We start from the raw sequence: 20,245 nt of genomic DNA on the forward strand, positions 1-20,245 counted from the left end.
AAGCTGCAGTACACACATGTAGTATGTTTTAGTTGGGTTACAGCCCTTCCATCTCTTTTCTCTGCTGCTTGTCATAAATTGTTGACAACTCAAACAAGGACCCTTTTTCCAGAAGGGAGAGAGCACATCCTGGATATTGTTTGCAGAAATTAAAACAAGAGGCAATGAGGTGGCAGTGGTCCATGAATCTGTATCTGTTGGTAATTTTTAGGACCTGTTCTAGTAGTATGGGTAGTACCTCTACCTGGTTTGCATTTTGAGGAATCAAGAATCAAGCAAGAGCTCTGTTACTTGGTGTTGATAATTGTACTTTACACACAACTTATACTGGTGCTCTCTTTGCCTACAAATTCACTTCTCTACCAGAATCTAATTCATCTTTCTGTAAATCACTTTCATTACCTGCCATCTGATAAGCACTAAAGAACAAAATTCAACCCCATATTATTGTTATTTATGCTACAACTCCTTATGTCACTGCTACTTTTTCTATATTTACAACCACTATACAGTAGAGATGTACTGCTCTATAAGAGATGTGGTCCCTGGATGCCCGACCCAGCTATCACAAGCACAAACAAACCGTTCAGTGCTCCGAGTCACAGCATCAGCCCACTGCTGTTTCAGGCTGATGCCATTGTATCTGCTCTTCCCTCGCTGTCTCAGCAGGCTGCCTTTTGTCTCAGGGAGGGAGAACCTGGAATTTCCAGATATTGAGGAAAAGGGGAGGATGGTCTTATTACTTTGGTTGTGCTCTCAACCAGTGCCCCAATCCAGAACCTAAAATATATTATTTGATTAAAATAAGCAGATGATGCTTAGTGGTACTGGTACTAAATGCTGCTAATTGCTGATGTAATAGCAGTGCTAATTCCTAATCTTGGTTCTGAGTGGAAAAGAGTGACCCAAAGCCACACTCATCTTCCTTGCTCCTGTGATTAGTCTATCGAATACAAATACCAAAGCTTGTGACAATTTGAAATGCCTTAATTTTCTAATCTGGTCAGTTTAAGGACTTGAGAATAAGAGGTCAATGTTACTAGTGAAAGCAAAGTGTGCTTCCCAGAAACCTTTAACCCCCAAATCTATTATAAGGTTGTGAACTTCATATGGATCTAACCTAGGGCCCCTCTCTTGTCAATAGCATGAGTGATGAATGTGATTTGGAAAACTTAGTTTCTGGGGGATACAGGAGAGTTGATGCTTACCTTTGATACTGAGCTATCAGCTTGAACCAGTATCTGCTAATACTGTTCTCACCAGCATTAGTAGGTACTGGATCATGAGTTGTAACAGTGTCTTTTAGCTTTGGAAATTTATCTTCATTAATAAATTACTGAATGATGTTATGTTGAATGAATAGTGGCCAGTACCAACACTTCTGATCTGCACTTCCACCTACACTTTAAAGACAACATTTTGGGTCTGTCTTTGTTCAAAGTGTCTATTCCCACTCTATCACATCCTGCACCAACTCACCTTAACAATTACAAACAATCTCTAAAAAAGAAATATTCAGTTGTTTTGGGGTTTTATGTCTTGGTTGTTTTTTTTGGGGGGGAGAAAGTGCTGAATGTGACAAGTTCTATAAGAAAATAAATAAAAAGGAGCTGTTGAATTATCCATGCCCCATAATTCCCCTAATAATTAAACACTATCTTGAATACACATTGGGATTTCTTTTGCCTTTTCTACTTTAATAGAAAGGCTGCTTCAGGATCTCATTACTAATATTTAATATCAATTATTAAACACTTATTAAATAATATTAATTATGAATACTTAATAGTAAATATCTAAAATTCTAAACAACATTTGTTATTAATTATGGCCACTTTATACCTATTTACTCTTACATTAGTATTTGTGTTCAGTTTGGATGCATCTTGCCCCCTTAAATTTTTCTCTTCATTGTCCTAGGGACCACCAGCACATCTCCTCCCTGGCTTTCTTTTGGTAAGATTTGGTGAGTCACATTCTTGCACAGACTCAGGTTGTTTTGTTGTGGTTTTTTGTTTTGTTTGGTGGGTTTTTGGGGGTGGGTTTTGTTTGGTACTATGGAATAACCTGAAATCACATTTGCTTTTTTGGGGGGTTGTTTTTTGTTTTTTTGTTTTTTTTAACCTTATCACACACATAACCCTGTGAACAACTACTACAAACATGTCCTCCCTTTTCTTAGTTGGTAGATTACTGCAGAAACCAACAGAAGAAATACCTTTAGCCAACTTTGACCTGTTTTCTAGTACAAGTTTCAACACATTTTCACATTATGTTGCATACTTTCTGTACTGACAACCATTCCTGGCTGTGTGTCAGCAGAAATTCCATAGGCATTTTCTTATTCATACAGTCCAAGCCATTACTGAAGAAGCTAAGAAGCAAACAATTTTTTTTAAACTTCCTTAAAAAGCTCTATCTCCAGCATTTTCCAGTACTAATCTATTTTAAATGTTAGCCCCTTTTCTATTTATCTGTATGCACCTAATTATTCTCTCTACTTTTCCCTTCTTAAATCTCTGCATACTTCCATGGCACTTACTCAGCTTTCTGTCCATATCCTCTCTACCCTACCACTCTCTAGCCCTCCATCCCAGTTCATTAAATTTTGTGTTACCTCTGCATTTGCTTTTCTTTTGTCTCTAGTCTTGCACAATCTCTTTCCCTGCCCTTCATATTATTGTACCCTTGTTCATATATATTTCTTTATTTTCTTGCCCTTTCAGTGGTATATAACTTCCCTCTGTCATTCTCTGTCCTTTACACTTCTGTTTACATTTTGTTGTTCCCACATCCTTCCAAGCCTGACCACACTCCTTCACTCCAATATTCTTCTATGGTCTTCCAACAGACCCGACCCATGACAGCAGATGCAGTCAAACTTTGTCCCAGGCTTTGAAATGAAGCCCTGCTGGCACCAGGCTTATCCTTCCTGCCTGTGGAAGGATGGACCCACTTCCCAAACAAATCAATGCAGCTAAGGACACCCATCAGCTGCTCCCCACCCAGGCCAGAGTGAACCAAGGAGGCACCAGGAAAGACCATAACGTTTCCCTCCTGGCTCCCAGTATTTCTTCATACACCTGAGGAACTACTCTGTCCCTCTGTGGCCTGTGTCGTGACTTCTGTGCACAGCTTACAGGGTCAGAAGTGTTAGCTCTCCCACTCTTGCATGGTTTCTGCCATACAGCTCCCATTATCAACCCCCCTCTATTTCTATACCTCATTTGCTTTTTTTACCTCTCCAGTTTCTCAGAGCTTCTTTCAATGATACATAGAATGAATACATATTAATACATATTATCTGACTCTCGTATATGCATAGAAGGGACAGCTGCTTTATTCACCAGTACACCTGCACATTATGTTCATTGGAAAAGACTGCATATTGAGGACAATTTGTCAGGGACAGCACTCCTGCCATATGTTAAAGCTACAGGTGGAAGCATTTATATCACTGAATCCCAGCCTAGCTTTTGCAACACTGGAACTATGAGAGGAACAGAACTTTTCCAACTGGAGGATTAAAGCTCAGATTCAGTTCAGCAGCTCAGGGAAACTCCCTTTGCACCGTATGATAGCAGAACAAGATGAGTCAGGCCAGGCCCCTTGGCTGGCAAGAGTAATGTACCTTTCCACACCTTTGTGGAAAAGAGTGTTTCAGAGTGATAATTAAGCAAGCTAAACATAACTAAGACTTCACACCTACCCTTGCCGTGAAGTCCACAGCAGCACCCCGATTCAACAGCAATGTAGCCACATTGATGTTTCCATAGTGAGCGGCTATGTGGAGAGGAGTGAACCCACTCTGGAAAAACAAAAGAAAACCAATAGATACTGGGGTTTTATATCTCATTTCTGCTCCAAAATTTGTATTACATCACTGACAAAAGCTAGTAATAGGAGTATGCTGCAAGTCACCATTCCAATTATGTACTAGTTTTCACTCACTGACATTTATTTATAGATTCTGAAAGAGTCTAAATAAAATCATATTGCTATGCAGGAAGGAAAAAAATTAACATAATTATTCTAGAAGACCAGAAATAGGATAAAACTCAGTTATTCCAGGAAAAAAAACAACAAAATATTTGAGTATTAAAGCAATGATCTGTCTTCTATAAGACATTAATTTCTAACCAGAAATATCTAGCTGTTACTGGCATTATGTCAGTCTTGCAAGTCAAATCTCTTAGAGATTCTTTGCAGAAGTTCAGATACAAATAATTTAATTACACTTACTAACAGTTATTATAAATCTAAAGTAGATGCAAATGAAAACAACATCAAAGACAACTTTAATTATTAATATGGACTTTTTTTCCAAGGGTTAGTACCATGAAGATCAGTCTCCCACTGTGGGCAATCACACTGGGTTATGCTCAGACACCACAAGTTACCACCCTAATTAGAAGATGCCTTACTGATAAAATTACTTCAACAACTTATTTTCATATATAAGTAGTTTCACTTCCGTTTAAAAAAAGGCTAAAACATGCAGCAATTCCATCAGTCCTGCAAAATATGAAACCTTATGGGAACTAGATGCATTTCTAAATTGTTAGCAAGCCATGCTAGCTGCCACCGCCTTGCTTTGGGAGTTTTGCAGGTATAAAATCACTCTCAGATCATTCTATTTGCTGACACCATCAAGGTAAGTGTCATGCAGAAGCCTACAATCGTACCTGGATGCACAACAGGACAGGGTTGTCTGCAGCTCTTAACACACTGATAAATATATGCTTCATAAGAAACCCTGAAAACTCCATCTCATACAATATGGCTTTTTTACGACGGCAGTTAGTTCTCAAGAGTGCTTACTCTTATGTTTCAACACTAGTTTCAGCTGCAGAAAGCCCTGGTGTCTAAACTACAGTCTTCTCTAGCACATGCTAATTCATTTCATCTAAAGCAGGTATCTATCCTATAAAAGGCGATGCAAAAAGGAGGAGGAAGAAATGATGCAGGAGCACTAAGTCATGGAGGAGTGATGATGCATATATATATTTATATATACCTCTGTTGTTCTATTCACCATCATCTAGGTTAACACATTTGGAAGCAAAGAGGGGGAAAAAATGAACGGTTAGTTCACCACTGGTGATATGGAGGCAAAAAGCTTCATGATTGCTATGTGGCATAGCAGCTCAGATGACAGCACAATCTGCACACAAAGGAAGCTTGACTGAATGGAAGCTGAATGATTGAGTATTTTAAATGTTAATTGTTACATGTTTACCAAAGTTCTTAAAGTAGCAACTGCAAAAATAACTAATCAAATAGTACAATACCTATAGCACATCACATGCTAGTGTCTTCATTTCAGTAGTTTTCATTCTCAAGATAATAATTATGATAATATTTTGCTTACTATGTTCCACCTGCAAAGTTTCTACAGGAGAAATTAACCCCAATTTAAACAAAAGGGGAGAAAGGGCAAAGGAAGCAAATGAAATGTTATTCTCAATCACACATTAGAAGAGAAAAGTCATGAGTAACTGCAGCAAAATACTTCACACTAAGGGAGATCTTCACAGAATGCAATATATGTGGTCAACACTTAATAACATCAAACCTTTTTTGTTTTTACAACTGACCTTTGACTCCACGTCAGCATTGTGGTCGTTCTGCAGGAGCAGAGCTGCTGCCTTCGTATCGTCCTTGCGAGCAGCGATGTGAAGGGCAGGAAGACGAACCTTTCCCTTTGTATCATTTTCAAGCAGCAGTGAAACCACCTGGTCATGACCTTGCTGCAAAGCTACTGCCAAAGGCGTGAAACCATCCTGCAACATACAATGGTGACTCTCAACACATGTTCCAAGCTTTCCAAGGGGGATGGAAAGGGGAAGGGTAAAAATCTCAGCCTTAGTAAAAGTACTCGCTCAAATTCAACCATGAAATGAAAATTGTGCAAACTAAACTGAAATTGGTGTAAATTGTTGGTGAATATTCTGGTTGTGATCCCAAATGCTCAAAACACCTTTGTGTCACTCCAGGTTTAAGCATAAAATTATAAAACACAAGCAAATGAAAATGACTGGGACTTGAGAAAAAAGTGTGAAATTACTCATGAACTAACAGTTACCTAAATAAGTATGTGTACAGTAAAGTGCATAATTGTATAAAAATGGATAAAAGCTGAAATATTTAAATTACAATTGTTAATGATATCTCCATAATAAATTATTACCCATTTCCCCCACAGCTACAGGTTATAATCTATGGGTTTTAAGGGAAAAAAAAAACAAACACAACACTTCAGCTCTATCCTCTGATATATTTTATATGTGGATTTGAAACCTAATAACAGTTGAATATGAATACCATATTCTCCCAATATACCAATTATTTTACTATAACTTTCTTTTATGAAAATTTATATAGATCTGATGGAAAATCCTCTTAAAAGTAGAAATTATTTCCTTTCAGACTAGCAGATAGCCAAAGTAGCGCAGAAGAAAAAACCTGTTTTTGTTCAACAGATTTCTGAGTGGATTCCTCAAGTACATGAAAAGGACAGTCTGAGATGTTTTTATAATTATATTTTTTTTGGATTTTTAGAAAACCAAAGAATGAAAGAGTTATCATTTAGACTCCTCTCCTTCCCAAACACTGAAGTAGCATTCCAATCCAGGAACACATTTAGCTTTGCCCAAGAAAATACCCATGAATCAATCACTCAGAAAGTCACAAATGCAAATTGCTCTATTTGGGATATTTATTTACTACATTTGACTCTTGATCAACACATCCAAAGCTTATATTACTAAACTTCATTACAGTTCAGTGATAAACACTTTCTTTGAGTTTTCAACTACTGCTGTCACGGTGAAACTGTATCAGTGCAAAATAAAAGTGCAGCAATGACACAGAATAATGCAGATCCTCACCCTATGTCAAAATTGCAGAGTTCAAGTGTAAACCTTTTGACTTTTGGAACTTCATAGAATCATAGAACAGTTAGGGCTGGAAAGGACCTTAAGATACTCTAATTCCAGCCCCCTTCCCTGGGTAGGGACACCTCACACTAAACCATGCCACTCAAGGCTCTGTACAGCCTGGCCTTGAACACTACCAGGGATGGAGCACTCACAACTTCCCTGGGCAACCCATCCAATGGCAAACCACATCCAATCTAAACTTCCCCTGTTTAAGTTATAACCTGTTACCCGGTGTCCTACCACTACAGTCCCTAATGAAGAGTCCCTCCCCAGCATCCTTACAGGCCCCCTTCAGATACTGGCAGGCTATTATGATGTCTCCATGTAGCTTTCTCTTCTCCAGGATGAACAGCCCCAACTTTCTCAGCCTGAAAATAACTTAACAGAATGTTTTTAATCAGGAATTTCTCTCTGTGGCTTACCAAACAAAGGGTACTCAATTTAGGAGGGGAAATAGGAGTTCTGAAATAAAGCATGATTATTTTTTAAAACTTTTGGAGGGGAAAAAATAAAAAATAAATAAATAAAAAATCACTGAAAATTCTCAGGTCCTAAAAACCTTTTTTACTTATTTATTTCTTTCCCCATGATTTTTTAAAAACTCATTTAACCACAACCTTCCCCTTTGACTCGGGCTCACCACCCTTCGGTAGCAGTGCAGGGCTCTGGGCTGTGAGGTCCCCAGGCCATGAGTGTTTCCTGGGGTGAAACAACCACATAGCCCCAGACTGCAGGCAGAGAGTGGCATGGGGTGTGAGAAACGGTGTGTGGCTCTAAAGGCCAATATAATCCATGAACACCCCCACAAGAGGGCTCTGGTATTATAGCTACCCTGTACCTGCAGAAACGGAGGCTTCTCCCTGAAAAAACGCAGAGTGCGACAGCTTGCACCTCAGTGACTTGAGATGTTAGCTTCTGGGTCTATTTATACAGCAGACAGCAGTAGCTGTCACAAGGAAAGATTGATTTAGTTCACAAAAAGAGTTCATAAAGAAAAGTGATTTAGCTATCTGCAATGCCTGTTCTCATTGGTCTTTCTCATCTGCTAAAAATGCTGCTAAAAGTAATGTACATATATATATATGTAAATATCCTAGGAATGCATTTTCTCCTTTTCTTTATGGAAAAGGGAGTGAACAAACGGTGAAAAGAGCACTTCATTTTGGTTCCAGAACACCTGCCATCCACTATACCTCCTGTTTCCTAACTCTGATGAAAGCTGCCCATCGTTTCAGTGTGTGCAGAGATTACAGTACCAAGGCCAAGCAAACTGCAACAAAGGATAACACCAACAAGAATGCATTTTCACTACATGCTCTCTGGAGATGCCAAGTCACAAAAAGCAATTGCAAGCAAGTACCTTGATGTCAGTACTAGAATTAGCAACTGCACTTCAAAACATAAGGCAAAGCCTACTCCAGGTAAAAAAAACCAACAAAAACACAACAAAACAAAATCTCCACAAACTAAAAACATTGTGAAGAAAATAGTTGGTTCTATTTCATTTACATTAAAACACCTTCATTAGAGTTTTATTTTTAATGAATATTTAGCTAACTGGCACTTTTTTAATAACAAAGTTTTTTGCACTTTTAAAGTTAAATCAGATTTACATGAAAACTTGGACCAAGAGAAAATAAGAAAGCACCTATAACAAACTATCACAAACTAGTAAGTCAATAAAGGTAATGCTGTTTTGTAGTTTGGTACCTTCAAAGGAATTCTCCATGGATAAAATTAGTTTACATTTTATCATCAAGCTGAGTTGGAGAAAAGCTCAATCTACAGTGACATCCAAGGGTCAGGGAAAAAACAATACAAAAAAAACCCCAAAACAAACAAAAGAAGAAAGCACCTATGCAATTTTTTTATTTTTCCTTTGGGTATGTTTTGTTTGGGTTTTTTTTTTCTTTTTTTCCCAGAAAAATCATGCAGTATCATGTATATTTTCAGAAGTGTGAATCTACCACACATATGTGGGGGCCACATGACTTCATTGTTTCCAATTTTTATAAAGAAATGGAAATGTTGTGAAACTACAACTTTGAATTGATTTTCCGTATTTAAAATATTTAATTTTTGTATTTCTCAGCTTTCATGTTTTTAAGCATTTCCAGAAAGTAATTTCTGATGCACACTTCCAGTTATAACTAAATTTTAGTGATTTTTGAAAACATAATTTTGATCAATTAATGGTTAAGATTTTACAGTGTTGACTTCAGAAGAGAAAGATTACACACATACATCATTATACAGGGATGCCACGAGGTACAGAGGTAGAGTGATGCAATAAACAAGTTTTGCTTCTCTTTCCTTTTTTTTTCAAAAGGTAGAATTTTTTCAAATAAGCATTATTTCCTTCTTGGCAACAGTTCAAATAGAACAATTGTAATTTAATATGTATTAAAGAGCGCACATAATGAATTATCTTTTTTTTTTTTGGTAGCAAGATCTTGGAATTAAGGCAACTGAAAATTCATCAGACTGAAAACCTATCTCAAAGTAGTACATTTACAACTATTAATATATTTGCTATTCTTTTTTTCCTTCCAGCTTGCCTTTTTTTGAGCTAGAATTACTTTAAAACAAGAAATAAGTGTTCTTCTAGAAAGTTCAGGGAACTTTCATCTCTCTGTCAGCTTGAAATTATCAGTGCAGTACCAGATGGAATAAAAAGGTGTGACAGAGAAGATAGCAACACGCCAATAAAAGCAGTTCAGAAAATGCTCCAAGAAGTAGCGCTGGGTTTTCCCTGGTATCCCACAGCTGGCTCCAAAGTGTAGGTATGCAGTTGTTCTTGCTTCCTTGCCCTCCACATTATTCACTATATTTAATGAAAGCTCAGAGAACATTTATATTATGCACACAGCTTCCCTGTTAGAGCACTTAACCCAAAAGTTATGACTAAGAACACATCTATTTTTAGAACTGTTTCTAGTTAAAGTTATTTTTTATTTTAGAAATGAAAAGAGGTGGTTTACATTGCTGAAAAGACAGTAACTTAATACTAATTAGAACACTTCATACAGAGAACTTTTTATTGCTCTTTAATTTTGTATTTAAAAGACTAGTTTGATATAAGGTGGAAAGAACCAATGCTGAAACACGTTTTACTTTGGTGATAAAGTGTGAAATTCAAACTTTTACCTCTGTGGAAAGGCTTTGACTGGCACCATTGTCAAGAAGAAACTTAACAACCTCCAGGTGGTTTTCTTGGGCTGCCATATACAGTGGAGTGAAACCATTCTGAAATAAGAAAACAAGAGTGTAAACACTCCACAGACATTTCATAGACCTGCTAACCTCAGGTAGATTAGGAGGAAACCAAACAAACTGTGTGCTCACATGCTAGATAAGGGCATGATCTCCCCTGATTTAAGTGAAGATAGGAGAAGGGTAATGTTATTTAAAAGGACACTGGAATTTTTCAACTGACCAGACACAATTCTCACAGCTAAGCAAGAATACTTCCATTTATATCTGTTGCAAAGTCAAACTAAAAACCCATTTGGACAGAGTATTTGGTAGAGATGAGTTATGATTCCTGATAAATGCAGCCACAGCAATAGAAATGCAAAATGGGACAGGAAAATACAAGTCTGTAGTAAAAGCAAGGGCAATGGCTCTTCAAAATACTTTCAGTTTTTTTCCTCTTCTTTCTGTTAGCTTTGATTTCTCTTTTACTTGTGTCAATACTTATGCCTTTTGTCTCCCCAAAGAGCTGCCTTCTGAGCATAGCCTGCTTGTGGTCACTGAACTACTTCATATTTCAGGAACCAGGAGATCTCAGTAGTCTGAGATGGAGGCTTATCAGTGTTTCCAACCACATTAGAGCACTTCTCAAATTATGCTTAAGTGAGTGATTTCAATCAATGCAATACAAGTATTAGAGTCTGAAGAGCTTAACTCATTCTTTGGCAAGTGCTTTCCTCTTACAGTCAATGCTTTTGTCTTTGCCTTAAATGTATACAGGTCACAGTCTTTCAGGAACTGAACTGTTGGGGGCTAACATTAAAGCAATGTATTTTTCCATATTGTTCTAAGCATTTCAGAAATTCACAGCTTTAAAGTCGCTCACAAAACCAAAACAGAAAAATGAAGCAATGAAACCTGTCCTGGGATCAAGATACCTCTGAAGGAATTTACAGAAGTTGTTGATTTGTACCTGAGATTGCTTGGCTTTCATACAGCACTGCATGTCCCTCAGTCCAACAGAATTGTGAACTAGTGATAAATACATTTTACAGTAAGAACTTAAAACATCCATATACTATTGACTGAGCAGGTTGGTACTGTTGAAGCAACCAAAGCAGCATCAGCAATAAGAGCAACAATCCCCTTCTCCTCTGATCTACCATGATATATGTTTTACCCTTCATACTCCAGCATCACTGTCAGATATACCACTTCTGGATTTTGCCTAATCCCTTTCTTTGTGGTACCACATGGATGATGATGCCATTATATATTTGGCCAAGAGGCCACAGAGGTTTCAGTGGGCCCTGTCTTTCTTAGTATCTTCTAAACCTCATGCCATTAGCATTTCTGTGAACCTCAGACTTCTTTAAAGTAAACTTCATGCAAATCTTCCCTCTCCAACTACTCGGTCCTAAGATACTTCCAGACATCTCACCCTGCCACACACCACTTCTGGTGATTACACCAGAGGGTAGGGAGGACAAGGTTGAAAGGAAATACACAATAAAACAGGAGGTAAGGGGTAGTTAAAATTAATGGGGGAAACAGGAGAAAGATTTGATCTGGCCTAAATAATCAGTAAGTCCAGGAAATGTTTCCATATAACTGGGTTTTGTGAAGGGTATCAGCTCTGTTATGCCTACAATGTGGCCAGTGCACAGATTTCGGCAGGGTGGAAGTCACAGGGGGAGCAGCTAGAGCAGTTAAAAGGACACTGACCTAGATTTTGCAGGAAACCAATAGAGCCAGAAATGAGCTGAGAAAAGTCTGGCCATGTATTTGCATCAAAGAAAAAACATCAATGTTCTGGGCTCTGGAGAGATGAAGGAAAACCATAGCCTAAGACCTATAGCAGTTAATTTTGGCTGAGTTTAGTAGCTGCAGTGAAAACAGCTGAGAGACATCTGACTGTCACAGCAATGTGGCAGAGTTGCAGGGCACACGTCCAACACAGAGCACACAGGAGAATGCAGCTGACCTGAGGCCGAGAGTGCAGGCTTCACTGGCAGCTGAGACAAATAGGAAGTCAGAAAAACAGACAGTTGGAGAGAAAATGGCATGAACTATTTGTTTGATCCAAGAGGAACTTTACCATCAGCAAGACATTGAGCAGCTGTTGAAGCCACATGTTTACAAGGCCGGAACAGGCTGCAAGGTCTGTTGGTGTTCCAGTATTTTGATGATTTGGTCTCTATTCAGGAAAGCATCCCTATAAGCATAAAGCAGGGTTTGAAGTTCTACTGGAGCCAAAGCCTAAAGTTAGCAATGTGTTAATGCACTCTCCAGAACCAAGATCTAACTGTTTAGTTACTGTACAGTCAAAAGTCTGATTAATGAAAAACAAAAAGAAACCAGAAAACACCTGATAAGGTACCTGATACGTCATGTTACAGGTTATTTTACTGAATAGCAGCCTGGCGTTTCACTCTAACATTTCAGAGCACACTCAGTTACCTGTTTACTAACTCAGCTGGAAACAAAGGTTATTTTTCTTTTAGTTTCACACATTTGCATTCAGAAATGAAATTCTACCTAACAATAAGTTTCAGGAAAAAGTTAATAGGCAAAAATTCTCAGAGCAAGCATTATTAGCATTTGGAGACAGAAGAGAACTTTCTCTCCTACGTTAAATTACTGTATGTTTTTCAACATCTTTTCCCCCCATACTTTTTTCTTTGCTCTTTAAAAAGGGGCTAAAAGTGACAGAGAGCCACAAGCCTAAGGAAAGCCTTGTCTTTCATATTAATAAATAGCCCTTAGAGGAGGTACAAAATTCAGACTTAATAAAAATTAACTTTCCTTTTTTTTTTGGGTAAAGAAGGCCTCAAACCCCTAAAACTGGCACCATCAGCAGGGTAGAGCTGTTACCTTCAATGGAAGAGGAGATAAAATCAAACTCGTAGAAAACAGGGCAAACACAAAAAATAAAACCAAAACCAAAATAACTTTGGCTAGTCTCTTTGTGGGTACATAAAATTCATCTGAACTTTATGCTAAGCTATAGGAAGGCTCAAGTGATGTTCAGTACCACAGACAAGGCTGATCAAGGGCCAGTTTGACAACAGGGAGTTCCAGGGACCTTCCAGAAAGACTAGTCCCTACTTGGGTATCTCACTGCCAGATATGGAATGGCAAATATACACATCTCTCAAACAAAGATGTCAAAGGCTTCCTTAAAGGAGGAATAAAATTACAATCTTTAAATCTCATATATTAGCAAAATAATGGTAACGTGGCAAAACGTTGGGGTGTATGGACACTGAAGTTATATAAGATGTTTACAGTCTCTGATTATTTGAAGTTTCAGAGCTCAATACACAAGTTCTCAAACACAAGCAGAAAAGATCCTTTCAAAGCTATCTTAATTTCTTGAACAGAAAACCACTGAAAATATTTCTGCTTTGTTTTACTTCCCAACAGTCACAGAAAATTTTACTGAAAAGTGCTTTCTGCTGTTCTCTTTAAATTCGAGTTACATGGTGCCTGGAACCAAATGTTATTGCATCTAACTAGTATAAAAGAGTAAGAAAGGAGAACTGAGCCACAGGTGAAGAAAACATGAAATTCACATCACAAGCAACTCACATCCTGGAAATAGACTGTATTAAACAGTTTGTTCATACTATTTGAGAGCAATTAAAAAAAATATTTCTTTAAAATGCAAATTTTTTAATTTCTCTTTTTTAACAAACATTTTCCATCATGCCCATATCCGCATAATACAGAAGAATGGCAATACTGGGCCAGATGAGAAGACTATCTCAAATCTGATCCTTTCTGTAATGCTGACTGCCACGCAGCCCCTGAGATGGGAGAACAGGAATAGGGCAGGCATGAAGGGCATCTCCTATAGCACAGTCACCTACCTGGCTTTCAGCATTCTGTGGTTTATGCATTTAATTAACCAGAGTTTTCCTCTGTTTCATTTTACTGCTTTGCTCTTAAATACAGCTGTTTTCTCTTATTTCAAATTTTCTATAATTGACCTAAATACTTATTCAAAGGACTTGACCAAATGTAATAGCTCTGCATATACTTGTAGCACAGTACCTCCTTGTAGAAGGAAAGGGGATGAGCTCCATTAAGCCCGAGACACTGAATTATGTGAAACAGTACCCCCTTCATTTGAGAAAGTTCTTTCTCACTCTCCTATCAATTGTTTCTTCTGACTCTGTAACAATTAGCAGCTCCTAGGACACTGGGGGTTAGATCTAAGACTCAAGGTTACATGCTTTGCTGTGCTGTCTCTTACACAACCACATCCAGTATCTTGCAATCACTCCTGGATGTGCCTCCATATTCTTCATTGCCTAAGTTGTGCCTCCCTGTGGCTTCTGGACAACTTAAAACATATTTACCCTGTTGATGAATGAGGTGGGCAACTCAGCTAATCTCAGCTGATGGCTAACATTGTATTTGGGAAAAGACCCAAACACAACCTGAGATTTTACTGCACTGTCATGCCTATGGGGAAAGAGGAGACTTGATATGTCCATGATGCCTCTTGATACCCTCTGACCACTTGGCAAAGGGTAAGGCAGAAGTGGGACAGCTGGAAGCATTTGAAGTTTTAATCACATGTTGATTTACAAGGTGAGAATTAACTCAGCACTACATTCACTAAAATGCTGGCTTCAGTAATAAAACAGCAGCTGTGTGTTTAAACTTTGTACCTGTTGTCAGCTACCTATGTGTGTGGAACAACCAAGAAAGAATGTTTCTTAATATGCTAAAGGGATTACATTCATTTTACTGACTCCTTCAAACCCTGTTTTCAAAAGCCAGCATTAACATGATGAGATCTACAAAATATACTTACTAACATTATAGTTTATAAGGGAAGAATGTCTTTAATGTCTGCAAAGTTTCTGATAGTACCAAACAGAGAAATATTACTCTACCTGAGACTGTGCATTGACATTGGCCCGATTTGTAACCAAGACTTTGACTACTTCAGCTTGTCCTGCGAGGGATGCTATGTGCAATGCTGTGTTTCCTTTCTGAAATGAAAGAGAGTGATACTTGAAAAAAGTACAAAACCTGAGCCTGAATACATGACAATACTATCAAGAACATATTCCACTTTAAAATGTAAGATTTCTAGCAATAAAAAATACTCTTACTGGATACTTCTAAGGGTAAGTTATTCCAGAAGACATAGACAGAAACAAAGACAGGAATTTTCAATTTGTTAAGTAAATCTCATCCCTCGTAACGTGTGACATTTACCATAATCTAAAAAGTTTCTGTTAGATAACAATCAAAGACTACTCCATCAGTGGAAAATAGGCAATACTGCTGCAGTAATGTCTGCTGCCATCAGTTGGCTGACACCTTGTGCCCATGTCATCGTTGTGAACAAGAGAACAATTAGATAGGCCTGACTGACCTTTGTTGCTGCATCAACACTGGCACCTCGCTGTATCAGTTCAGAGACAACTTCTACGTGTCCTTCTTTGGAAGCGAGATGGAGAGCATTCAACCCATTCTGATTTAAAAAGGAGGAAAAAAGGAAAGCAATGGGAAAGACTGCCAAAGGTTTTTCCAACATAGCAAACATATCAAGAGAAAATTTATTATATTCTAGTGAGAGGACTGCTTCTAAACATTACTCTTATATAAACTTTACAAGAACTGTATTATAAGGAAAAAGTATGAATTAAGTAAGGATATACTAGGTCTGGGGTCTCAAGTTCAGTGCGTTGTCCCATGATCTGATGTAATACAAATGGAAGGTAACATTAAATAGCACAATATTGTGAAACAGTGTCTTGGTAAAGGGTAAAAAAAAATAAAATCATTCTTACTAGATAAATATGACTCATCAAAACCCACAAAATTTATCATTGATATGAAATGCAAATATAAAGATTAGAGAAGTAGTGAGAAAGGTATTTATTCAGCAAATCTGAGCAAAATATTCTTTAACCTGATTTGAAATGTTGATGTCCACTCCATTTTTTAAGTAGTCGAGAGCCTTTTCCAAGTTGCCAGCTCGAGCAGCTCTCAGGTAACTTGCATTTGCATCAGACTGAAACAAAAAAAGAAGTCCCATTAGAAATTACAGCACAGTATAAAAATATAATCCCTTGGCAAAGTTACTAATGATACGACATATTGTACATACATTTAACTAGACATGAAAGAATCCCAAACTGTCTTATCAAATGCAGGTCAAATCCTGCCCTTCCTCATGTGTAAAGAGGCTGTCCGCCTGATTAGGAAGCACAAGATTTGACTTCATACATAAACATGAATTATGCAGCACTGTCAAACATGCCAGGCTAGCAGATGGATACATCTGGTACCCAGCATGGAAGACAAACATGGTGAAGCTTGGGAAAATGCTCCATGGAAACCACTCTGCTTTTTCCAAAAGTGCCACACCACCGTTGATGTCCAACCTGACCCTTATTTTATGGCTTATCTTATTTAAAATACTGTCCACATTCAGCGAAGTAGCCAGAAATCCCTAGGTACAGTGCTATTATCCAAACTGCATTTTTTCCTCAGATCTTCCTTTAAAGATAGCTGTGCAAATTTCCCCTATGATGACTTCAGCTTGAACATGAGGATGGCAGAAAAGATGGTTAAGTCATGAAAGAATCACTGAAAGTAATTCCTTTCCCCAGAGGGTTTTAACAACAAGATACACAAATATCCACCAAGGACAGTTTAGATAATGCTGATCCTGCCTTGGAGCAAGTGGAATGAACTGGATTAGCTTTCAAGAGGGACAAATGGTGTAACCTTTGATTTTATCTGTGCCATGGCTTTCCCTGGCATCATGGGCAGTCAACACTTTTTTTTGTGCCCTCTTCTCTGATATAACAGGAATTGTCTTGGTTTTGGCTTTTTTTCCCCCTCACAGCATCATTTCATCACAGACTTACATCCCACAACCTTAAGTGCTTTATGACCTTTCAAGGTTCTAAAAGACTGCAACAAATTACTTTTAGGGAAAACTGAGAGAAAATCAAAACGCCCTGGCATCAAGAGGTTATCCAGTAACGTTTGCTACTGGGTAAGTAACTGAGTGCATAAATACTATTTTATTTTTTCATTTCTCATTTTCTGGATATGCTATAGACCTCTCTCCTGTCAATTTGCACTTCAGTGCATGTTCTTTTCAAGCACTGCTTCAAGACCATCTGAAGTCACTTTCATGCTCACAATGAAGCAATTTGGGAGCATAATGACAGCAAAATGGTAAGTAGGTGCACAGTCTGCTTTCTTCTTTGTATCAGTACAGGCTACAAGACTATTTTACCAGTGTTTTCAATACAATAAGCTCCCTCTTCAAAGGAGAGAACCATTACTTATGGACTCTTCATTTTCTCCTGAGTTTTGCACACATGGCATTCCACCTTTCAGTGATAAATTACTGGCTTCTGACCTCCCTTGTTCTTAGTGATTATTTTCCAAGCACACCACACTGATCATTACAAATCAACTTCTGCAATATGCTTCCAGCAAAACAGCCCCCAGTACCAATGTTTTATCAGGCTTTATCAGAAACAAGGTGCTGCTACAAACTATATGATCAGAACTGTATACACTATGGAGAAGAACAGCTGCCTTGAGAGGTGCAGCAAAACACTTTCACGTGAAGATCATCTGAACTGTGCAATGCAGATCATCACAGGAGACAGGTCATATTCTCAGTGCTTAGCAACAGCAGCCACCGGGGTAAAAACCAGGTCAGCATTTTATCAGCATTACTGAAGGTATGAGGGAGGACTTAATAGACCGGGAGTCTTTTTTGTCACAGCGTAATGGCATGTCTGTTTGGCACAGTCAGCAGGTGGATGATAATTAACATCAGCTGTTTACAGCTGCGTCTGGGTGGGGAAGGGATGCACCACAGAAGCTTGCTATGGAAAATCAGTTCCTGCCTGTCACATTAGTGCACACCAGACAAGAAACACTGCCCATACTCAGAAACGCTTAAACCTACTTAATCAAATAAAATGGCAGGGAGAGGAAAGCAGACTGAGTGATAAATAGCTAATATTCACATTAATAGCTAACTGCTGTTTCACTCTAGCGGGAGAGCAATGCCTGTGTCTTTTCAGGGCTTGGAAGCACCAGCTTGCTAATGGAATGAAGGACAAAGGTCAGGTCACGCTTCCAGCCTGGGTATGTACAAAACTGTTTCATATCAAGCTAGCTCTGGTGCTGCTAAGTGATGCACAAGTCTATTGCTGAAATCCCTCAAGCAACCGGCATGCCCTCCTTTGCCAGTCACCACTTAAAACTCATTCCTGTTGCTCAAACTGTCCAAAACCATCAGTAATAGCAGCAGCCAGGTTGTCTCCTAGGTGGTGGGGTTGGTGGGGTGCTGGGCACAGTGCCCTACTCACCTATCAGCCTGGGCTCTCACCGCTTAGACAGGGACAGGCCTCCAGCATGAGGGGCCCTGTACTGAAAAAGCAGTGCCAGCATGTGCAGGCACTACAATAATAACTAGGAAGCACCCAGAGAAGCTGCCATTTAACAGCACACCAGGAATAACACAAAATCTCCCACACTTCAGCTGATCTGAGCTGGCACCTCCAGTTTCCATGTTACTGGTTTCCAATTACTTGAACATGATGTGAGCTACTGTATGAAACCGCAGGAGCTGCCTTAGTAGCCAGGGAGTAACACATCCCTGTGCACTGAGAAGGGGAAAGCTTTATTTTCTCACCTTGGCTAAAGCTCCTAAGCCCTCACAGAGTTAACTCACCTCAGGCTGGTTAACTTGCCCTTTCTGGGCCACCATGCACAACCATTTTGAGATTTGCACAGAAGGATAACAGACTGAGGTTGTACAATTGTGCAAAAGAGTTCAGTGGGGCTTCTGGGATTCTCTCATCCATTACTGTCTCTGCCATAAGCAGAAACAAGCAGTACATTAGAGAGAAAAGAGAGCCAACATCCAAAAACAATTCCATCGTTGCCAGCTTCCACTTCCCTTGTAACTAAGGCATTACTTCAGGCCTGCTCAAATAGAGAATAGACTTTCAAGCTTTCTCTACTTTTCAAAATGCCTTGAATTCTCTCATTTTTAAGATATTTCACTTCCAAAACCAGCAAAAACCAACAAATGTTATCTACCTTTTATAAAAGATAACTGTAGGGGTCAGCAAAAATTCCACATTTCTGAACCTAAAATTTTCTGTATTTTACATTTCTATTTCTATTTTTGGCCTTTTTTTTTTAAGACCACATTAGAGTAGAAAAAAATTACATTTCCAATTGGCACTGTTTTGTTGAAAAGAAAGCCTCTTGGACTCCCTGACAGAGCCTGCAATTGCCCCTGTATTGCAAAGACAGGAGCAGCATCAGAGCCTAGGCTGAAATCACTGAAGGATTTAAAAGATCAAACAAGCATAATAATAATGTTAATAATTAATCTGGATTGCCATCCTGCCTGGGAGCCCAATCAAGGGCCTGTTATATTAAAAGCATTAAAAACACAGTAGAGGAAAAAATGATTTTAGGCTTCCAGCTATCACTCAGGACACCCACACAGGTAAGTGCTCCCTCTGTGGGTAACTGTTCTCCAGATATACCCACTTCTACCTTCCACATTACCTGGTGTCTGAAACCCCCAGCACGGACAGCATGTCTACAGGCCATTTCCTTAACAGACATAATTTTCTCCAATAGTACTTACTTAAATCTCAATATTCCTGATAGACACATTATGTATGTTATCCATGTATTCAGATCCCTTTGTTTCTTTTTCTGGAGGTAATCAATCTCAACATGAAATGAAGATCAAAACTGGCTTTTGATTCTTCACTGTCTTGACAAATATCAAGAGAACAGCAGACGCATGGGACATACATCAAAGCACCCTGACTCTCAGATGTTCTTGCAGTCAGCCACAAGAACTGCAACCCCTCCTGTGCATTTGCACAGGGTCCCTGCTGTCAGGCTGTATCCCTGAAGCCTTCCCCTGCTCCCTCTTGGGTTGCCTGGGGATGCTACCTTTTCAATCTCTATGGCTAGACGCAAATTAAAAATCAAGATTCTTGCAAGTATTTTAACTCTTGGAGAGGCAGACCTCAGATCCTGTGCACGCCATTGAGTTCTGGAATGGCTATTCAGACAATATT

The 20,245-nt window shown here is 38.7% G+C and overlaps 1 protein-coding gene across 1 annotated transcript in view; it reads right to left on the reverse strand.

Moving 5' to 3' along the window:
* Positions 1-20,245, reverse strand: part of ANK3 (ankyrin 3) — a 369,399-nt gene that overhangs the window by 124,917 nt on the left and 224,237 nt on the right. The window contains exons 3-8 of the mRNA XM_034062680.1: positions 16,069-16,170; positions 15,529-15,627; positions 15,041-15,139; positions 10,089-10,187; positions 5,598-5,783; positions 3,710-3,808 (exon numbers count right to left, since the gene is read on the reverse strand). Of these exons, the coding sequence (XP_033918571.1) occupies positions 3,710-3,808; positions 5,598-5,783; positions 10,089-10,187; positions 15,041-15,139; positions 15,529-15,627; positions 16,069-16,170 (684 nt within the window). The remainder of the gene's footprint in view (positions 1-3,709; positions 3,809-5,597; positions 5,784-10,088; positions 10,188-15,040; positions 15,140-15,528; positions 15,628-16,068; positions 16,171-20,245) is intronic.

This window comes from Melopsittacus undulatus, chromosome 4 (assembly GCF_012275295.1).
Source record: "Melopsittacus undulatus isolate bMelUnd1 chromosome 4, bMelUnd1.mat.Z, whole genome shotgun sequence".
NCBI classification, from domain to species: domain Eukaryota; kingdom Metazoa; phylum Chordata; class Aves; order Psittaciformes; family Psittaculidae; genus Melopsittacus; species Melopsittacus undulatus.